The 21,220-nt window shown below is 40.0% G+C and overlaps 3 protein-coding genes across 5 annotated transcripts in view; 2 read left to right on the forward strand and 1 right to left on the reverse strand.

Annotated features, from left to right (window-relative positions):
- Nucleotides 1–59: 59 nt before the first annotated feature.
- Nucleotides 60–6,609, reverse strand: slc25a45 (solute carrier family 25 member 45). Its single transcript, XM_083769917.1, has 7 exons — nucleotides 6,515–6,609; nucleotides 5,620–5,680; nucleotides 5,407–5,450; nucleotides 5,254–5,325; nucleotides 4,624–4,812; nucleotides 4,128–4,362; nucleotides 60–2,935 (listed from the first exon to the last, which is right to left on the reverse strand). The coding sequence occupies exons 2-7, from the start codon at nucleotides 5,654–5,656 to the stop codon at nucleotides 2,652–2,654; spliced, it is 861 nt and encodes a 286-aa protein (XP_083626043.1). The 5' UTR covers nucleotides 5,657–5,680; nucleotides 6,515–6,609; the 3' UTR covers nucleotides 60–2,651.
- Nucleotides 6,610–7,618: 1,009 nt separating this feature from the next.
- mad2l2 (mitotic arrest deficient 2 like 2) lies at nucleotides 7,619–15,626 on the forward strand. The gene is made up of 8 exons (XM_083769333.1): nucleotides 7,619–7,805; nucleotides 7,893–8,011; nucleotides 8,233–8,304; nucleotides 9,032–9,132; nucleotides 9,491–9,585; nucleotides 13,327–13,400; nucleotides 13,948–14,040; nucleotides 14,754–15,626. The coding sequence occupies exons 1-8, from the start codon at nucleotides 7,766–7,768 to the stop codon at nucleotides 14,790–14,792; spliced, it is 633 nt and encodes a 210-aa protein (XP_083625459.1). The 5' UTR covers nucleotides 7,619–7,765; the 3' UTR covers nucleotides 14,793–15,626.
- Nucleotides 15,627–16,118: 492 nt separating this feature from the next.
- Nucleotides 16,119–21,220, forward strand: part of LOC310861733 (uncharacterized protein) — a 29,004-nt gene continuing 23,902 nt past the window's right edge. Inside the window, exons 1-7 of one of the 3 annotated variants that reach the window (XM_083769330.1) lie at nucleotides 16,119–16,449; nucleotides 17,467–17,601; nucleotides 17,917–18,034; nucleotides 18,469–18,623; nucleotides 19,744–19,929; nucleotides 20,032–20,200; nucleotides 20,855–20,962. In XM_083769330.1, coding sequence (XP_083625456.1) covers nucleotides 16,234–16,449; nucleotides 17,467–17,601; nucleotides 17,917–18,034; nucleotides 18,469–18,623; nucleotides 19,744–19,929; nucleotides 20,032–20,200; nucleotides 20,855–20,962 — 1,087 coding nt within the window. In that variant the 5' untranslated portion in view covers nucleotides 16,119–16,233. Of the gene's footprint in view, nucleotides 16,450–17,466; nucleotides 17,602–17,916; nucleotides 18,043–18,468; nucleotides 18,624–19,743; nucleotides 19,930–20,031; nucleotides 20,201–20,854; nucleotides 20,963–21,220 lie in introns of all 3 variants that reach the window. The other 2 variants (XM_083769329.1, XM_083769331.1) reach the window with 2 other exon arrangements.

Genomic DNA, 21,220 nt, shown 5'->3' on the forward strand with positions numbered 1-21,220 from the left:
GAGAGAGAACGATTATGCAAAAGAATTGCGATCATGACAGGCCTAGCTACTGCACTGTAATCTTATTGATGGTCCTAATCTCAGTTTTCTTTAACCCATTCTGGGCGGGAACCCCTTTTGGTGTTTTAAACATTATGTTGTAATTTAGCTATTGAAAAATATCAGATCTACAAGCTCATAGCGCACCACCGAGTGGCGTGCTATGAGCTTGTAGGACTGCTATTTTTGAAAATAGTTATCTGTGGTAGTATATAGAACGGGTGTATGTATAATATGGTTGTTGAAATCTTTCACTTTGTTGGACCTCTAGTATGCTCATAAGGTTTCGTGGTATTCTGTGTCACTGGCCTTTGTCCAGGCAACATTCATGATTGTATTTGAACTGAGGTGTGGAGCTTCAGTATTTGAGAAGTAAAGCCTGGTGGATGTGTGGGGCCTCAGTATTTGAGAAGTGAAGCCTGGTGGAGGTGTGGGGCTTGAAGGGCTTCAGTATTTGAGAAGTGAAGCCTGTCTGAATGCATTTTTAGTCATCGCTTTTTTACCCATTTTCAAAGCAACATGACATTTGAATGACACACTGCATTCTGGGAATGCATAGGCGTCTACCACTCATTGTTCTTTATGCTCTCTTGTGGTATGGACCACTTTAGCTAACACATTGATAATATCAAAATGATACTATATAACAGTACATGCTGCATTATTCTATACGTTAATAATTCCAATCCTTATGTGAGCTCTGCGAGTCTTTGTTCAGTGTCTCTGCAGACACTGAACAAAAGCCTGTTTTGCAGGTTTAGCTAGCCGTAGATAATGTGTTATTCATGTAAAGTAAAACATATTCTAACATTCTAACAACAGAGTAAAGGTAATGGAACAATTACGTCATGTACTCATGCTGTTGTGAAGCCCACCCAAATTAACATTTTACTTTTATACTAAATAATGAATGCATGGCGTTGATGACATTGTTCTAAAAGGGATCCTGATCCTGTGATGCCTATCTTCACAGGCCAGGCATGAATTGTTTTCCCATGTTAAAATAGCCGACGTAGATCATCTATTTTTGCTATATTTGGAAATGTAAAGTTGTGCCTATGACATGCCAAAAACAGGGACATAGGTCTAAAGTGGAAAACATATTTTTGCCTTCACGTTAACCTTGAACGCCTTTCTTTCAGTGCCAGCACACAGCACATATTGGTCTGAACCACAGATTTTTGGCTAGTCAGTTTTTAGTTATTGGCTGAGTTGCAATCGATTTTTTAGTCAGTCTTACGTTTGTGCTGTTTTGTGGACCTGTGTAGCTGGGCTCGGAACAAACCACCACAAATGGTGAAAGGTGATATTCTGCAAATTTTAAAAATCGGGAGTGGAAAAGAGTAGACTTTGTTCTTCATCTTAGAACTGTATATTTTTGCGAAGATGATTTATATGATGAAAGGTAATAATATTCAATGGATACTTGGATAGACAGATATTATTCTGCTCATTATATGATGTACATATAGGGATGTATGTTTTAATTTAGAAATGAAATATCTTTGTAACTGCACTTTGTTCTACCATTTGGAGCTTCTGTTTGTTGCGTTGGAGACCAGGCCATACTGTAAGAAATTAAAATAAAGACAAACAAAACAAGACCATCTGCCATTATTGACTTCATGTTCTCATGATGTGACATTAATGAAAGACTGACAACTTAAATGCCAAACTAACTGCATGATGCTTTGTCACAACTCACAAGTCTTTCTCTTTGCTATCATGCTTGTATTTTGACAACAGCAAAAGTTCATAGCTCATAGGATCAAGTTGGTCTCTGTCGCCCCCTTGTGGTCAATGTGAAAATGCTTTGGCTTTTTATAATAAAAAGGAAAGTGATTACTATTTCCTTGACAGACAAAAAGTAGCACCTGCTTTTTTTGCCTTGTAGATTAAAGTACTTAGATTAGATAGATTGAAACGGGGGGATGATTAAATCTAAGCACTAAATAACCTATTTAGTGCTTAGATTTAATCCTTTTTTACCCTTTTTCAACGGTGGGTAATAAATTGGCCAAGAAGAGATTTCTCTTTCTATTGTGTCCACTGAATCTGCGCAACAACACCGAACGCTCCTCTGGGACGTTTATCCCAATAACCAATGCCTTCACTGGAATGAACCACGAGAGACTTCCCGCCTCACTGATGTCGCGCACCTCCTTCAAGCAAGACACACTTGGATGATTAAGTAGCAGATTTATAGGAAGAGGAATCCTCTGGCTGGAAGTTCACTTTTCTCCAGGACTCCATGACTGGGAGTCATTGGTGGTGAATAATACACAGTTTTCACCGTCCTTATGCAATCATGGTGATGATTGGGGGCAAGGAATGGCGATTCTTTCAATAACGGTATGATGCATTGTGAATTGTTTGTTTCATTTGCTGAGACACCACTGCTGCATGACTACTAATAACCACACTTAACGTCTTACTTAAATGTAGGGAATCATACATTCTCCCAAAACATCCCAAATAATGATCTTACAAACAAACATGTTTGTCAGAGATTTCCTCTGGTGCTCGGCCACAGTCTCCCCTGGTCCTTGATGGAAATCTCCAAAAATACGGAGCAGGTTTTCCATTATTCCCCCGACGCAAAGCTTTTAAAGTCAGCCCGCAGGCGGTGGGCACAAAACCTTCATCAGACTCTCGTAGCTGAGGAAGGTCACTGCATTGACGGGGAAAGCCCTGACGCTGTTCAGAAGCAGGCCTTTGAAGAAGACCCTGACGCCTTCCTCCCGTACGCTGACCCTCATGCAGTGCAGGACCCCGCTGTACTCGCGGCCCCCAGCGCCCGACATCTGAAGACGAGCTTTGATCACATCCATGGGTGTAGCGAAGGCCCAGGTCACCACGCCCGCCACCCCGCCTCCCATCAACACTGCAAACGTGCCTGAAGATATAGAGAATGATATTGATCAAGGAAAGCAACAAACATCATGAATCGATCAATATATTTACAACATAAAAGATTAAGTTTGAATTGAGAGGGAGTGAAGATAGATTCTACCAGACATGGCAACCCTTCATTGAATATTTCAATAGGTGCACCGTGCACGCTAATCCCTCCTACACAATAGATAGCACAATAGAAAATTGGAAAGAAAAAAAGAGTGTTTTTTCTTTATTTTATTTTTTTCTCATTTAAAAAAAAAATGTCTGTAATTCACTTAATTTACAACAACATGTTGGGAAAGTTTGAGAGCAAGAGTGTCTGTCCTGTTGTCTGTTTTGTTTGTCTGTTCACACTTGTCATTGTTTAACTGTTTTTTGTTTTTTCATGTTTATCACATTTATATGTCTTTTTTATTATGTATTGTATGTGGAACATTTACATTGCCTGTTATTTCTTTCATTTTATTTAACAGAACTACTCATTATCATTGTCGATAATATTCTGATGTCATACAAAAAATGCCTAATAAAAACAGTATTAAAAAAATATATATATTTACAACACAAGACACAAATGCATTAAAGCTCATTAACTTGATTTGTCAGAATGAACATGCAGGAGAGACACGTAAGTTATTACCCAGACTTTATGGTGCTGGGTGACTGGGTTCACAATCTTTTTAACTTGTGACCCAAAACGGAAATTAGTTGAGAGACAGCGAACCCCTCCTGGATTAGTTTGCCCGGGACCTAAACTAGTGAAAATAGCTACAGGCTCCCAACTTCTTTCCAAAACTTTCCAAATCCAACTTCTTTCCAAAACATTCCAAATCGAGTCTCAGGTCTACAGCTCTGATAGTGAGCATTAGTAAGCAGTCTACGTTCAAGGCTGAAAGGTTTCACCAGTCAGGTCTGAAGTACACTAAACGTGCGCGATTGTAAAACACTGGTTGGGTAATCAAGGTTATAAACAGTGATAGCGGCAATGTTAACAAACCGCTCACTGGATAATGAGGACAGCAGAGGTAGGATAGGCTAAAATCAACGAGTGACATCTTTCAGCAAGAAGCTGCTCGGCTCACAGGTATAGTGTTCATGTCTGTTCACTGAACGTACTGGCACTGAGGAGAGGCAGAACTTAGAAACCTCCAAACACAAGAGAGATGACGACGTGTCTGCTGTGCACTGACCTGGATGTTTGCCGCTCTCGGTCAGAGCTTTGCATACAACCTCGTAAGGCAGAAAGTAGAGACCGTAGCAGGGCACGTCACGCAAGGCGAGGGCCAGCCCTCCGCGATACAGACCCCGTAGACCATTCTCTCTGAGAATAATGGTGACACAGTGGGCAGGCCCGCGGTATCTGGCAGTGTTGGTCTGACCCTGCAGACGAACCTTCACCAGGTCAATGGGGGCCGTAACGACAACCTGAAAGTAGAAACAGTTGTTAAAGCGTCAAATCTGTATTCATTCTAGAAGGAGAGCATGTGATTTGTTACAGTAGTATAACAAAATATAACATAAGACAGTATTGGGGCGATAACAAAAGGTATAACCATCATCATCATCATCACATTTATAATGCGGATTCTCAAAACCAATGCACTGCACAAATGTGTATGTGTGCAATGGTAGAAATGCAGAAAACATCTCCATGTGCATGCACTGTCTTGTAAGAGTCCATATTACCTGTACAAGACCTGAAAAACAGCCTGCCGTGAAGACTTGTGTGGCGGAGGCGGGGTTGCCTTGACTACGGTCGTTTCGTCTAGACTGAGTGAGGTAGTCTAAAGCGTTGCTGTAGGAACCAAAGACAACAGAGTTGGTGATGCCTGTGGTGAGGACGGGAAATGCCATTCCCTTGAAGAATCCATGGACCTGGGACAACAGTCAAGTATAGAATCACAACGCGAAATCATGATTGGTCATACAGTATAACTGGGGCCGATTCTAAAAATCCCTTATAAATCCTGACCTAAGTTTTCTGAAAAACTAAAATCACACAAATGTTATGCTGCTATATACTGTAAATAGCAACAACAACCCCAAAAGGGGTTCCCGTCCTAAATGGGTAAATGGACCTGCCGTCTATTTTGGAAGTCAACTCACGGAAGTGGGCAAATTGTTGGAAAGGTAGGGAGCACGATGAGAGAAGGCCCTACGCTGACTTTACCTGGTGAATGTACCGACACTCGCCTTAGAAGAAGTGTTAAGTGGTCAGATGGGTGGGCCGTAAATGCTTTTAAGGTTTTCAAGTAGGCCCTGATCCAGAAAAGGTTGGGAACCCAATGCTCTAAAAATGTATTGAATGAAACCTACCCCTTCATGAGCGTATGTTTGTGCCACACAGTGAGAGATCCCCTTGTATATAGACTGGGCTTGCAGGCGCACCTGAAACAAATGAGAAAGTTAAACAAAACCAGTTTCATGCATTTACTCCCGATGCATGTGTATTATATTTCATCGTTCAACCTTCACAGTGTCCAGTGGATGTCCGAAAGCCAGTCCCACTGCGCCTGCCACAGTACAAACATACATAATACATCAAAGGTCTGCTACAGTATAGTATCAACAGTGTGTTCGATGTCAACAAACACATACACACCTATGATACACACACACACACACACTGTATCAATTGTATGCTCAATGTTTAATAATTGTCCAAAAGGATGTTCATATTACCTGAAATTGTCCCAGCTAAAAATTCCACCAGAGGCATGATTGATCGGTAGAGTTTCACAACCTACAACGACAGATCAGGGTAATTTCTACCTGTCACTGTCAGGACCACCAATTAATCTCAACAACACTGGGAAAATCATCAGTGGTCATTCATGCATTTGCATCTCTGTGAGTGTACGCTCAGAGTTAAATGAACACGAAAGAGACTTCATAGTGGACACTGGACGTTGTCGTGCATTCTACTTTACAACTGCTGTAAACCTATGGTCTTTCAGCCAATAGGCTACAGTTAATGTGTTACTGACAGGTCATGACAATTAGATGTAATGTGCAGGACACAAGAAATCAGGTGTCAATTGTCCTGTGTAAATTGGTCAACATTTAATTTGGTATCCAAATTATATAATTTCAGTCTAAATAATTTAATCTGTCATGAATGCCACTTTACAAGATTTGTTATTGGACAGTGGAGTTGACAGACAGAGCTGTAAAAATCATCCATTAAAACAAAACAAAAATTGCCAATCAGAATGTCATCATAATAGATTTTTTTAATCAGTTGCATATGCACATTTTAACTAGCAGGCTATAGTACAGGACTACAGGACGTATGTTTTTGCCTCTTTCTTTGTATGGTCGCTGTCACTTTGTGAAGTGAATCAAGTGATTCACTAAAGTTATTAATCACTAATCTAAAGTTGTATTTACTAGTTATGAATAGCCTACATAAATATATAGCATGCCCGGTGCAAGTCAATTTAATCTCTAATGAAGGAAACATTGATGTAACTTGGTAAGTTAAGAAACACGTAGCTTTCTCAAGTGTCACCCCATCGCTAAAACATCTGGATTTTTGCGGAGTTAAAATTCAAAGCTTGTGTTAACTTATACTAACCTGTAAATAAACATGTTTGTAGAAGGTTTAACTTCCCATCTGTCTGTATTCTGTAGTCTTCTATAGGCTACTCTGCTGTATCAGCATTGCTGCACGCCTGCACCATTCCGTTCTGTTTTCTTTTCTTTTTTTGCCCCGACGATTATGAAAGCCTGGGTATCGAGTTTACGAAGCTATAGTTTTGTGGTCAACATGTTCACTTCAGAATAAAATTCACTTGACTATAGTCCAGTAAATTATTTATATCATTGTAATGCCATTTTACCATATACGATCAGTACGTAAATGCATTTAAATAGTAAGATTATAATGTATTAAAAGATTATGGGCGGATTATGAACACAAAATAAAACAATCAAGAAATATAGTAGGCTAGTATATGTTTTCGTTGCCGACGCGGTAGTATAGGTTTATTATAGGCTATGTAATTGTTCTTCTCTTTTTCTTTCTTTCAACACTTTGTCAAAGGAAAAGCGTCTAATCTCGGATGCTTTTATTTTGAAGGCAACGTGATTGGTCTGATCTGGTGGTCTGAGTTTACAGTCTAATATGGTTCTTGCCAAAACTCCAGCCTATATAGTCATGATGAGATATTGAAAATATACATGACCTTGTCTTATAATGTGATTAATTATTGTATGCTGTTCTGTTGTCTACAATGGCTTTATTTTGAAGAGAAGTATAGGAATCAGCTGTGTTGGCTTGCAAACGTCATTGTGTCTTGTTACCTATAGAAGCAGCAAAGAGAGAGCATCTCCATCCCTGCATGTGTGCAACAATCAGTGGTGTCATCACTGTCATGGTGTTTTTTTTACTGGTACCATGGCGTTTTAATGACGCCACGTGCACGTGCGTGCATGTGCGTGCATGTGCGCATCGCAGAACACGCGTACAGAACTTAGAGTATATGAATAGAGACGGCACCCGTGTTATCCCATCCACTTGCATTAAGTTGCTCTAGGTACAAAACAGCTGATATTGTTTCCCCTCACGTTATGTAATTCCTCAAATGACCTGCGGGAGGCAGCATTACGCCAATGGGTGTCTAGCCCATCGCATGGTCTAGCTCTAGCCTGCTGTTCAGTTTTACGTCATCACTAGTGGACAGCAATAACGCGCAAGTAAACAATGGAGAGCGAAAATATAAAACGTTAAAACTGCAGGGGCAAGCAGTGAATGTAAACACGATCGTAAAATTGTAACTCGTGAAAACATTGCAACATAGTCCTGTTATATACCTTATAAACGATAATGACTACTCTAACGAGACAGGACCTTAATTTCGGGCAAGGTAACATGGGTTGATTCATTTTTACGCCTTGACAGTTTATTTTTGCTGATGAAATTATGATTGCTGACATTATTGACTCATTTTCAGTGGTGGCCGACATTCTGTGCGAGTTCCTGGAGGTTGCTATTCATCTGATATTATATGTCCGTGAAGTTTACCCCTCTGGCATATTTCAGAAGAGGAAGAAATATAATGTTCCCGTTCAGGTAATGGAGCAAGAAACCTCTGCAGTCTACTCTGCACATCACAATATAATAATAATAGGAATTACCGCTAATACACAACTTCAATATTCAGCACTGAATCAATCAATCTGTTCAATCAATCACAAAATATGTGCTGATTATAGATCAATGCCACTCTGCATTGTATTTAGGGATCTATTAATGCTGTTATTATGTGTCTGTTGAATTCATGCATATTCTAGATGTCATGTCATCCAGAGCTCAATCAGTACATTCAAGATACACTTCACTGTGTGAAGCCACTCATTGAGAAGGTAAGGGACACCATGGGTGTTGATTTTGACAGCAAATTTAGATTTTAAGTTTTAGTAATAGTCTTTTGAATAGTTTTCAACTAGTTTTAGTCTAAACTAAATCTACAGTTGATTTAGTCGAGTAAAATGTATTTTGGCGGGCCTTGATGCCGTCGTAATGGCTGATTTTACACTTACACACGCTGATCGGATCTACAAGCTCAGCATGCAACTAATGTAAAATGTCTTGGCTTAGTTCTCTTTTCCACTAGTCCCACTGTCCCTCGCTAACATTTTAGTCTAGGGCGGCTGTGGCTCAGGAGGTAAATGGTGCATTTATATAGCGCCTTTATCCAAGGCGCTTTACAGATATTGTGCATTACATTCACCCACACATTGTACACTGATGGTGGCGGAATCCATGCAAGGCACCAACCTGCACATCAGGAGCAAAATGGAGTTCAGTGTCTTGCGCAAGGACACTTCCACACTAACTCTGGGGGAGCCCGGGTTCGAACTGGCAACCTTGCGGTTACCATCCAGCCACTCTACCCCTGAGCCACTGCTGCCCCGCATTGTGATATGTGTCATTTTACATGTAGAGTGTGGACTTCCATTCCATTTCTGTGCCCTAGTTTTGTTCTGCTTTTAACTGTGTTCTTGTACTGTTTTTAACCTGTACGGCGACCTTGAGTACCCTGAAAGGCGCCTTATAAATAACATTTATTATAATTATTTCTACCACCAGAATGATGCTGAGAAGGTGGTGGTCGTTATCATGGATAAAGAGCATCATCCTGTGGAGCGATTTGTCTTTGAGATCTCCCAGCCTCCGCTACTGTCTATTAGGTAATTTATCATTTTTATGAGTGTTTGGAGCCTTGGCGTGATGTTGTATAATGTGTCAGAGTATACACGGATTCTTCATGGCTAGCCTAGAATGTTTAATTTATGTTGTGCTTGAAATATACTGTCATTCTGCAGTACTGTTAATAAATACTTCAATCAATCAAAACACTGGAGGTTAAACAAAACAAACGTAACAAACCATATAAATACGTATATTATTTAAACATGGAGTCTCAGTCTAGTTAGTTGGCTGTTGATCCTCAACATGAAGCACTGCAGGCTTTTTAGTCATATAGGCCGTCAAAGTCCATTAGCCTTATGAACGTATTGAATGACCTCTGTGGTTTTGGATTTACAGTTCTGACACGTTACTGTCGCACGTAGAGCAGCTGCTGAGGGCTTTTATCCTTAAGATCAGCGTGTGTGATGCCGTTCTAAACAACAATCCACCAGGTAAGCAACATGGTTTTTCACATGTAAGGTAAGGTAAGGTAATTTTATTTATAAAGCGCCTTTCAAAACAATCGTTACAAGGTGCTGTACACAGTAAAATAATAAAAAGAAAACAGTCAACAGCAAAACAGTGATAACAATAACAACAGAATACATGCAAATATATACAGTACAGGCAGAACAAGACACAATAGATATACTCACTATATTAGGCCAAAATATTTAACATATAGGTATGTTTTAAGCAGCTTTTTAAAAATGTCGACTGACTCTGCATTTTTTAAATTCAGAGGTAACTCGTTCCAGAGTTTCGGTGCTATAGCTGAGAAGGCTCGATCACCTTTTGTTCTTAGCTTGGTAGCAGGGATGATAAGAAGTCCTTTGTCCGAAGACCTAAGTTTCCTTGTATAAACCCTGGGGTGGAGTAGCTCTGTCAAATATAATGGACCCAGCCCAAAGAGGGATTTATAAGTAATTAATAAAAATTGAAAAACAATTCTGGAGTCTATTGGTAGCCAGTGTAAGGCAGCAAGCACCGGGGTAATATGTGACCTTCTGTGTGTATTTGTAATTAGTCTAGCAGCGGCATTCTGCACAAGCTGGAGACGGTGTATTGAGGCGCGACTCAGGGTGGTGAACAAAGAATTACAGTAATCCAGACGGGATGAAATAAAAGCATGTATACATTTTTCGAGATCCTGTGGTGTTATTAAAGACTTGATTTTTGAGATGTTTCTTAATTGAAAGAAACAGGGTTGGACGACCTTTTTGATGTGTGGTTCAAAAGTAAATTGGTGATCGAATATAACGCCTAAGTTCTTTGAAGTCTTGGGGTAATTGGCCGTAATAGCCATAGACTGCTGTATTTCAGCCTGGATGCTCTCGGGTCCTATGATCAGGATTTCTGTTTTATCCGGGTTTAGCTGTAAAAAAGATCTGTGCCATCCATTCCTTGATGGAATTAAGACACTCTTTTAAAATAGACAGCTTACTATGGTTAGGGGATTTAAAAGAAAAATATAACTGGGTAACATCAGCTGATAACATCAGCATAGCAGTGATATGAGACCTGATTAAAACGACTGATTAAAACACCAAGAGGTAACATATAAAGGGAGAATAAAACCGGGCCAAGAATCGAACCTTGGGGCACGCCACAATTTAAATGAGCAGAGGCGGAAACATGGTCGTTATGGAGACCGCAACACTTCTATTTTAGAGATAGGAGGCAAACCACTGGAGCACCGTCCCCCGTAGACCTACCCATGTCTCAAGCCTACTGATTAAAATAGAGTGACCAATGGTGTCGAACGCGGCGGTTAGATCCAGGAGCAACAGTACCGAGCACTCACCAGAGTCGGCACGCATTAGAATATCATTAGAGACCCGGAGTAGTGCTGTTTCAGTCGAGTGCTTTGGGCGAAAACCTGATTGGAATTTGTCAAAAGTTGAGTTATTTTCCACTGTTAAAAGTAGCTGCTCGCATGCCACTTTTTCTAAAATCTTGGCAATGAAAGGAAGTTTAGATATGGGTCTATAGTTATTAGGCAGGGACGGGTCAAGGTTGGGTTTCTTTAAAAGTGGTTGTATTACGGCATGTTTAAAATAATCAGGGACACAGCCGGAGCTAAGGGAGCTGTTGATGATAGATAGAATAGCTAAAACATTAAAAGAATCTTTAAAAATAGTGGATGGGATCGAATTAAGTTGACTGGTAGAGGGATGCATTTTGCAAAACGATTTTAGTTAAGTGTGCAATGAAAATTTGGCTGAAGTCACTGAGAAGTGAAGGAGTTTATTACCAGTTTATTACCTTTCCACATCCGCTCAGCCCTTCGACAGTCTCTTCAGTCCACGTATACTTTCATTTATCCATGGGGATGGGTTATGCGAAGCAATGGATTTGAGTTTGACAGGGGCTACCAAATCAATGGCAGTCGAACATAAACTATTAAAACAACCAACTAAGTCGTTTGTCAGAGTGGGGAAAGACAAGTCATTGCTGAGAAGAGTAAAAGTATTGGAGAATTTTTCAGTAGAGTGACTGTTGAGAGAACGTGATAAGACTTTGCGTTTAGTGGATTGAGTGTCAACATTATAAACTATATTAAAAGAAATGGCCTTATGGTCAGACACAAACAACTCATCAATAAAAAGGGCACTAAGGCTCAGACCTAAGGTAAAAACCAAGTCTAGCGTATGACCATGAGTGTGCGTAGGCCCAGTTACATGCTGTGTTAAATTAAAGGAATCGGTCAGGTGTATGAAGTCATCAGCAAATGTGTTGGCCTCTACGTCCATGTGTATATTGAAATCGCCCGAAATTAATAATTGACTATAATTAACAACCAGGGAAGATAAAAATTCAGTTAGAAAGCCATTGTTTGAGCCGGGTACACGATAAATCAAAATGGAGTAATGTATGTAACCACATTAACCCTGGTGTCCATATTTTGGTCAAATTTATAGAAGATTATAGCAGATCTACAAGCTCACAACATGCCATTTTTGCGATTTGTTGTACAAAGTACTAGCTAGGGTTTAAGTGGTTAAGTCACCTGTGGCAAATGCACTGACTTGCTTCATGCTCATACCAATAAACTCAGTCTTCTACTGATGTCCACTGCAGCTTTACCAGTTACTAATTAGTTATCGATACCACTTCTTCACTGATAACCATTCTTAGTTTTACGGTGTGGCTGGCCAAGCTGTGTCGAAGAGGGTCTGTGATTCTAGCTGGGGCTCTCAAACCGCTGGACTGATCACTACCAAACGTCTTGTACATGTTGCCCGTAGGCCAAGGAAGTCTAATATTTCACTTTAAAAAATGTCATTCTATACTGGAAATCAGTGGCGGTCGAATCTGGCTGGAGCCTTGCCCAAATATGGAGATGGCTGATTATACTGATAGGCTGCAATATCATTATCGAACCGATATATCGGTTTTACCCGATATTTTATTTTATGATATTTATGTTTGAATGTGAAGGTGAAAAATAATTTTGTGATGATGCAGATACAATCAGCATTTTATGGAGAAGCTTTCAAAAGGGTCAACAAGTTGGAAATAATATGTTAAATAAAAATACATTTACCTTGTATTGTGCATCAATAGGCCTAATACATCGGGTAATAAGAATGTACTGTTAAGAAATCGGCATCTGTTCTGCACCCAGAATCATAGAATCATCTATAATTAGTGTAGGTAAACTCTATGGAAACTAAAATTTCAATATAGTGCATCCCTAGATGCACCGGATGATCAACATGAAGTCCAAGATCCATATTAAGCCATGTCATTAACCCATTCTGACCTGAGATCAGATTCACACGAGGTTTCCACTGGACACACGCTGGTCTGACGAACCCATTCTGACCTGAGATCAGATTCTAAAAATGTCAGTCGTTCTTCGATTTTTTTCAAAAATAGCAGACCTACAAGCTCGTATCGCGCCACTCGGTGGCGCGATATGAGCTTGTAGATCTGCTATTTTTCAATAGCTAAAGCATAACATGATGCCGACACCAAAATGGGTGCCCGGTCAGAATGGGTTAACAGACCCTGTCTTTTTTATTTGTCAGCCAGTATATGTAGTACCTAACAAATCCATAGCTTTTACAGATAAATGGTGGGAAATCAGGGGGTTTTGATGAAATAATCAAATAAAAAAACCGTGAAAGTGTGAATCAGGCTGGACTTATCTTCTGTGAATCTGTGATGACGTTTTGTTCTTGTGGTAGGGTGTTCGTTTACGGTGTTGGTGCATACCAGAGAGGCTGCAACACGCAACATGGAGAAGATTCAAGTTATCAAGGTGAGATGTCCTTCACACTAGAGCAACACCCTTTTCATATCAAGGCCCATTTATTCTGCATTTGAGCCACAGACCACCATTTGATGACATTTTGCCTCAGACTCAAAACGTATAATAATTTAGTTGTTGTTGGATAAGATTTTGTCCACAATCCCATACTGTACTGATGTGGTACCATTAGGAGAGGCAACAGGCAAAAGTTGATCAAAATAACAATTCCTCTATTGTGTAGACTTCTTGTAAATGAACTGATGCAGATGTTTAACAATAATGTAACTTGACGGCATAAAATTAAATGTTTCAGTTTACACACTCAAGTTATACATCTATAAGGGTCCATTTGGTTACCAACTCTCCATCATTTAGCTGGGGACCACTTGGAACCCCCTCAAGGACCACTGGTGGTCCCCGGACCACTGGTTGAGAACCACTGCTCTAGTCTAGATCATAGATACTTTTAACTATTACACTGTGCTCCGCTCTTACATAAGAACATAGATTCCTCCAGTGTGATCAATACTTTGACATTAAGGTTTTATGCCTACAGGACTTCCCATGGATAGTGGCTGATGAGCAAGAAGTCCACATGCAGGAGCCTAGGCTCATTCCACTGAAGACTCTGACATCTGACATCGTAAAAGTAAGTATAATGTCACTGCCTGCCTGGGTAGTGGCGACATCACGAGCCAGAAAACGAGTCCTCAGAAAGACATTCATCCCCTGACAAGCAGTGGTGGAAAAAGTACTATTTTTACAAGAGTGAATACGGCAATGTAGAAATACTCTGTTAAAGTCTGGAATTCAAAATGAGTAAAAAGTACATCAGTAAAGTATTGGTATCAACATGTACTTAAAGCACCAAAAGTAGAAAGTACTCATTACGCAGAATGTCCCATTTCACAAATTTTCGAATGCATAAAAATCTTTTGAAAATAGCAGATCTACAAGCTCACAATGTGTTGCATGTGTTGCATTGTGAGCATTGTATAGGTCTGAAGTGGGTAACGTAAGTTTTGAAATAATTAAAATCTACAAAGTAACTAAAGTACAATATATTATTTGTCTCTGAAATAAAATGTAGTGGAGTATAAGTAAAAGTATTGAAAAAAAGAATACTAAAAATAATCAGTACATCAAAATTGTAGCCTATATAACAGTAGTGTCAGCCGTGGTGAAAAGTTACTAAGAACATGTACTCAAGTACTGTACTACAGTACTTGAGTACATGTTCTTAATAACTTTTCACCACGGCTGACACTACTGTTATATAGAACAAGCCTGGTGTCTGTGTGCACCAGGTTGATATACAGTATGTTCACAATGTTCTGTTTCTCTGCATTATCTCTTCATCAGATGCAGCTCTACGTGGAGGAGAGAGCCCAGAAAACATAGCGTGCATAACTCATTAAGAAGATAACCTTTGCAGCAGCAGATACTGTATCTGGTGAACCACTCCCCAGTTAAATCAACGAGAAAGAGCAATGAAGCTGGAGGAGCCATGTTTCCCTAGACTAGGGATGCACCGAATGGGAAATTCTTGGCCGAAACCAAATTCTGAATATAGGAAACAGTTGTCCGAAAACCGAATAGCAGAATATGGTTATTATTGTATATAATTTATTTTGTTGCCAGTTTTTGTACCATTGCTGTCATGGCAGTACCTTTGTTGTAGAGCTTAGGTTTTGATCATCACAACAAAACAGTAGGTTATGAAAGGCGACCACGGTTCTTTAACTATTCGGTTTTGGTTCTTTAAATCAACCGAACCGAACACCGAATATGCAATTTCTTTGCCACTATTCGTCCGAATAGTTTCTGTAGCCGAACATTCGGTGCATCCTTACTCTAGCCTGGTTCACTAACCTAGTCTGCTCAAACTATAACGAGAGAACAGTCCTTTGTGGAATGTATTTGTTATTAACTTTAAGTATGCCCTTGTGTTGCTACCCTATTGTGTTGTAAACGTTGTTTATACTGTAAAACAAACCATTTTGTGTGTAACTTTGTGTTTTCGTTCAAACTACCTGAAATGCTATGTCAAAGCGAGCCTGTCTTTTGTCCTACACAGTATCAGACTTCAGTTCTAGTCATATCTGCAGTGTGTGTATTGTGTTTTCATACCCAAATGCATTGTGATCAATACATGGCAGATGCCTCACTGATACCAACACTGTACAGTATGTTACTTGAATAACAAAATGTAAATAAATGCTCCTTTTTATGGATAATCAATGCAACTGATTGATTGATTGTTTATCATTTGTTGTTGTGCACTGTCTGCACTCCAGTGAATTTGTGACAGCAGATGTTCTGATATTTCAACCCCTTATATTTCTAGACACCTGTAATTCTATTGAACATTGAGTTCTATGAAGGTCATAGGGTAATTTCCCTGCTCAGTGCACACTGCAGTGACCGCACAGACAACACCAGAGGGTGACACATAACATACTGGTTGCTATAGTATCAATCACACGAAGAAGGCTGCAAAGTAATGCAAACCACACAATACAAATGTCAGGGTGGACTAGTTTTATTGTCTGTCTGACTAAATAAAAAAAATATGCAGCCAGCCAATTTGCTTGTAAATGAGTCAGGTTGAAATAAGTTTCGTTTTCTTCTGGATCGGTAACCGCCCTGCCCGCGTGCACTGTGCACGTCAGGCTACAATAACGCCCACTCGACTCGCTCTGGTCTGGACTCCGTAGTCCATAAACATAAACACTAGATTCGGCCGCTGGTGGAACATGGCTCCGACGCTCCGTAGAAGTTAGAACATACACATTACACACTATTATAATTCGACTATTCACCGACGGATACCATCCTCACCATGGGAACCTTTCAGAGATTTCAAGATGAAGGCTATAAGAACTGGATAAAAACATCACTAGGCTTGGCGTATCTGAAAACCCAACTGGGATCTTTCCTGGAAAGCGAAACCGAATCGTATCACCAAGATATAAAGAAAAGAATCCATTGGAACGGACAATTGGAGTGTCAGCAGAAATGCATGTTAAAAGATTCCCAACCCAGGACAAGCAAGGTGGTCAAATTAAAAATATATATTAAATTAAAAACGTTCTCAGCCCTTCCGTGTAGGCCTACGTATATTGGCCTACTGTTACAGTAGTCACATCGCACGGATTCAGCTTGTCATTTCATATCCATTTCAGTATCTTAGTCACTCAAATAAATTAAATATCTCCACTTTTCCCAACGGACAACATTCTTTGTACGACGCCGACACGCACAGTAGCTATAGGACAGTTCCGACACTGGACTAGCCCTGGAACATGACTCGTATTCATACGAGAGTCATGACGTAACTTCACCCTGGTTTTTGCGAACGCTACATTTACAAATAATTAAAATATATAAACATTCGCATTTCAAATATAAAGTACTCACAAAGTGTCCCACGGGTGTTAGTTAGTAGCAGCGCCAGCGATTAGAATTTCTGCATCCCGCGTTGTTTAATAAAAAGCATTTTTATCCGAGGTGTTATTTTGCCATTGGCTTTCAACTACGCGCCCCTATCGGCCGGGAGGAGGGTGGCACTCGGTGTGTTCGATATAGGTGGGATGACCGCCCTGCCAATACAGACTAATAGGCGAGTGCGCTCCCGGTGTGCAACTGTGGATTTCCCAAACGAACCCCGTTTGAAAAAAGTAGCCGGGGAGCTCGGACAAAAATGCTTTTTATTAAACAACGCGGGACGCAGCAATTCTAATCGCTGGCGCTGCTACTAACTAACACCCGTGGGACACTTTGTGAGTACTTTATATTTTAAATCTGAATGTTTATATATACGGACATCTTGTAAATGCAGCGAGCGCAAAAAACAGGGCAAAGTTACTGCATGACTGTCATGATAATCATCATGGCAGTCATGTTCCAGGGCTAACACTGGACTAAACATTATTATGGTAGCCTACTTCAATAAGAAAGCACGGGTGTATTAGGGGCACAGAGTGACCGACTGCACCAACTACAAAGGGCCTGCAACCACATCACGAAGATGCATTGATCTAATGTTCTATGACTAATTCTAATATCATTACAGGTTCTTCCTAAATTATGTGATGATGTGTGTGCTCCCTGGAGAGATGAAATATGGAAAAATCACAAGGGGGGTCAGGTGTATTGGAATAACTTTTCCCCATACCTCTGGCCCAAGAACAAATGGGAGGTGGCTAAGGTACAGTCTACTAGCCTGTGTTGACTTCAAAGATGTATTAAGCACAAATGTTTATTTTAAAACATTGTGTATTTTGTACATTAATCTTAAAGTGTGTGTGTGTGTGTGTGTGTGTGTGTGTGTGTGTGTGTGTGTGTGTGTGTGTGTGTGTGTGTGTGTGTGTGTGTGTGTGTGTGTGTGTGTGTGTGTGTGTGTGTGTGTGTGTGTGTGTGTGTGTGTGTGTGTGTGTGTGTGTGTGTGTGTGTGTGTGTGTGTGTGTGTGTGTGTGTGTGTGTGTGTGTGTGTGCGTGTGCGTGCGTGCGCGTGTGTTCTCAGGTGTACATGCCCGGTGGTAATTCGAAACATAATTCAACTGATACTTTTGATATATCTGCCTTTCTTAACCTCATGAGTAACTGTCTGCACTTCAAGCGGTTTGCGAAACATGCCTTACTTACACAGGTAGGTCAAATTCATGCATACACAAGTTATTAATTTGTATATATATTATATATTCATTGTTGATAGACCTTAGGCCTACTCAACATTGATCGACTGTTGATGCATATACAATGCATATATAATGCACGTGTAACTGTGTTTAATTGAAGTGTTAGACACAAATGTCCCTCTGGGGATCTATACAGGGACTTATCTCAACCTACTGCGGTAAGTATAGGGGTGTAATTAGAAAGATTCCAGGGGCCTTCAAAGATGCAATGATTTATAGATTGTGTTTTGTCTTGTTTAATAGCTATTCATTTAGGGTCTAATGTGATAATGTGGCCTGGAAGTCCTATAAAATTACATATGGATCAAATTAAATATTGATCAATAAATTCATGCCATAAGGTCAGTGATCTCTGTCTTTCTTGTGCTGTGTTACAAAGGTTACAAATGTGAGGAACAACATCATGCATAATGCCAACTTTGAGGTGAAAGCTGAGCAGTTGAAAGAGTATTTGGATAAAATAAGAGTGCTTGGTAAAGCACTGGAGGAACACGCCCCTGAGTTCCAAATCCTGGATAAGGAGATTGATGAGGTGTGTGCACTTCTTTGAGTGTCTGACTGCGAGCAGGCACACTGTCTGTCGCGCACGTCCCCTGCTGCGCGCAGCTTAAAAACCGGGTTTTTAGCTGGTGGTTGGAAAAGAAGCTCTGCGCCCGACGGAGCCCATCCACCAGCTGTCTAAAAACCAGTTTTTTAAGCTGCGCGCAGCAGGGGGGGTGCACGTCCACGCGCGACAGTGTGCCTGCTCGGTCTGTCTATCTTAGGGCTGGGCATTATGGAAAAAATTAAATGTTTTGTCTGTTCCAAATACCTTGATATAAATTAAGACTATTGGTAAATTATTTACACATTGGGATTTCTGATAAATAATCATAAGCATTGCCTAAATTATAACTACAGTAATATGTAAAATATGGGGAAATGGAAATAATGGAACGGCTAGAACAGTCAGGTATAAAGATCAGAACATTACATGACTGACTGTACTCTAATGCAGCCTTTAAAACCAGGAAGACAACACTTATGCCACAATACAATAGTATCCAACAAGGTTCATCATTAAATATTGCTACAGTATAATACTCCCATAAAAATTCAACATTAGCTTTCAACCAGTCTTTCTATAGAGCGTCGCAGTCCCTCCCCCTTTCAGAACAACAAGTGGCCCAGGAAATGAATTGCAATGCATTTTGACCATAGGCATTTCTTAAATTATTTATTTAAAGACCTTTTAAGCGTCGTACGAAGCCAACTCTTGTCGTGACAAATCATGACAACACACAATATTTTGGACCAAACAAATAATTACAAAGAAGAAAAACAACAAAAAAATTGTTGTAACCTGCCGTTTTTTTCTACTTTCTAATTCTTTTTTTGGTCCAAAATATTGTGTGTGTTGTCATGATTTGTCACGACAAGAGTTGGCTTCGTACGTATTGTGATTGATTTCCTGGGCCACTCGTTGTTCTGAAAGGGGGAGGGACTGCGACGCTCTATAGTGATACATTATTGTTCAATGTTTTCTTAATTTAGCTTTTTCTTTTTTCTTCCTTGTATTCGCTTCAGATATAACCCTTTTACTAAAATATAAATTGTATTATGTTGGGTCATTTTACAACCAGACTGTTGTTTGTACCTCCATGTGAGCTCAGCTCCAGAATCTAGATTTTACGGTGATCATGACTGCTATGGAGACCAAAGAGTGCACTGAACCAAGTGTTCATACGGAGAGTGAGGTGTGTGCCAAGAGGTTCCTCAGCATGGAGCTAGATATCATGAAGGAAAAGATGGAATGCCTGGCTCAAGAGTATGAAGGAGACAAAGAGAACATGCTGAAGGTAAGACACGCACGCACATGTGCACAGTCATAGTCATACAGAACACAGTGAAACAGATCGATCTTGCTTAGAACTACTTGTGGTGTGTGTGTGTGTGTGTAGCCAGAGGAGCTGCAGTGTGTTAGACAGTTCCTAGAGGAGAACAAGGACCTGAAGGAGAGCCTGGTGCCCCAGTGGGAGAGACTGAAAGAGGTTCAAGAGCAGCATGGACAGCAGATCGACTCACTTACCGACAGGGTGGACGAACTGGAGAAGAAGTCATACACCTCTGGTAAGAGTTGTTTTTTTTGCCCATGCAATAATACCATGCTGTATGTAGTACCTATACTGGTTTGTTTGGCATGGTGCAACCACCTGCTGGCCAACAAATTTCATACAATAACTTTCCCATTTTCTTGGGAAGTAAGGCTCCACTGGGATTTTCCCCATACATTTGGGTAATTATGTCATTTCATATAAGTTCATTATAAGTTCATATTTCTGGAGATATAGATTACATTGACTGTTATAAACAATATACATGTCAATGTTTAGGCTTAGTTCATATATGAGAAAATGTGTTTTATTATTATATCGTACCATTCACACATTTTTATGATACTTAGAGTACTGTACTACAATGCCTGTTTATATGCCTCAACAATCCTCCGCCAATCACAAGAGCACAACTGCCGTTCAAAGTCACGTGTCGCAGTTACTTTAGTGTCTTTTGTCAGATATGACAAAAAATATTAGCCACTAAATCGCTAAAGCCGCCCCAAAGAATCTCATCACATAACTCCATGATCCATCATTCTTTTAAGAAATTACAAAAAAATGACACATCAACATTAAAACAGTGAAATGAAAAACGGTGGTTCATTGGCCATGTTCATACGGTTGCATTTCTTTTTTACGTCACACTATGGTCATTTATGTGTTACAGACCCAGAGTGGGACACAGACATCAGGATGTATAAAAACCATCTGTTTGAATATGCAAGAAAACACGGATGGACTGAGCCTGTCTTCACTCAGATCCCTGAATCTACAGGTGATTGTTGAATCATGTGCACAATTATGCACTCTTTCATAAACACACAAGCACTCAAGCAATCACATATAAACCTTAAAGTAGTTTCATGTCTTTTAGCCCTGCCTGCAGCAATAAATGTGTGGCAGGGTATTATAATAGGTTCCATCTGTGTGTTTGTGAACAAATTAATTTTTGTTATTCATTATTGACAAATTTCTATTCTATACAGAACACATCATTCTGTATTGTCAACTGCCCAGGAATCTTAACAATTCC

This window comes from Protomyctophum parallelum, assembly GCF_964188405.1.
Source record: "Protomyctophum parallelum genome assembly, chromosome: 7".
Lineage (NCBI taxonomy): Eukaryota > Metazoa > Chordata > Actinopteri > Myctophiformes > Myctophidae > Protomyctophum > Protomyctophum parallelum.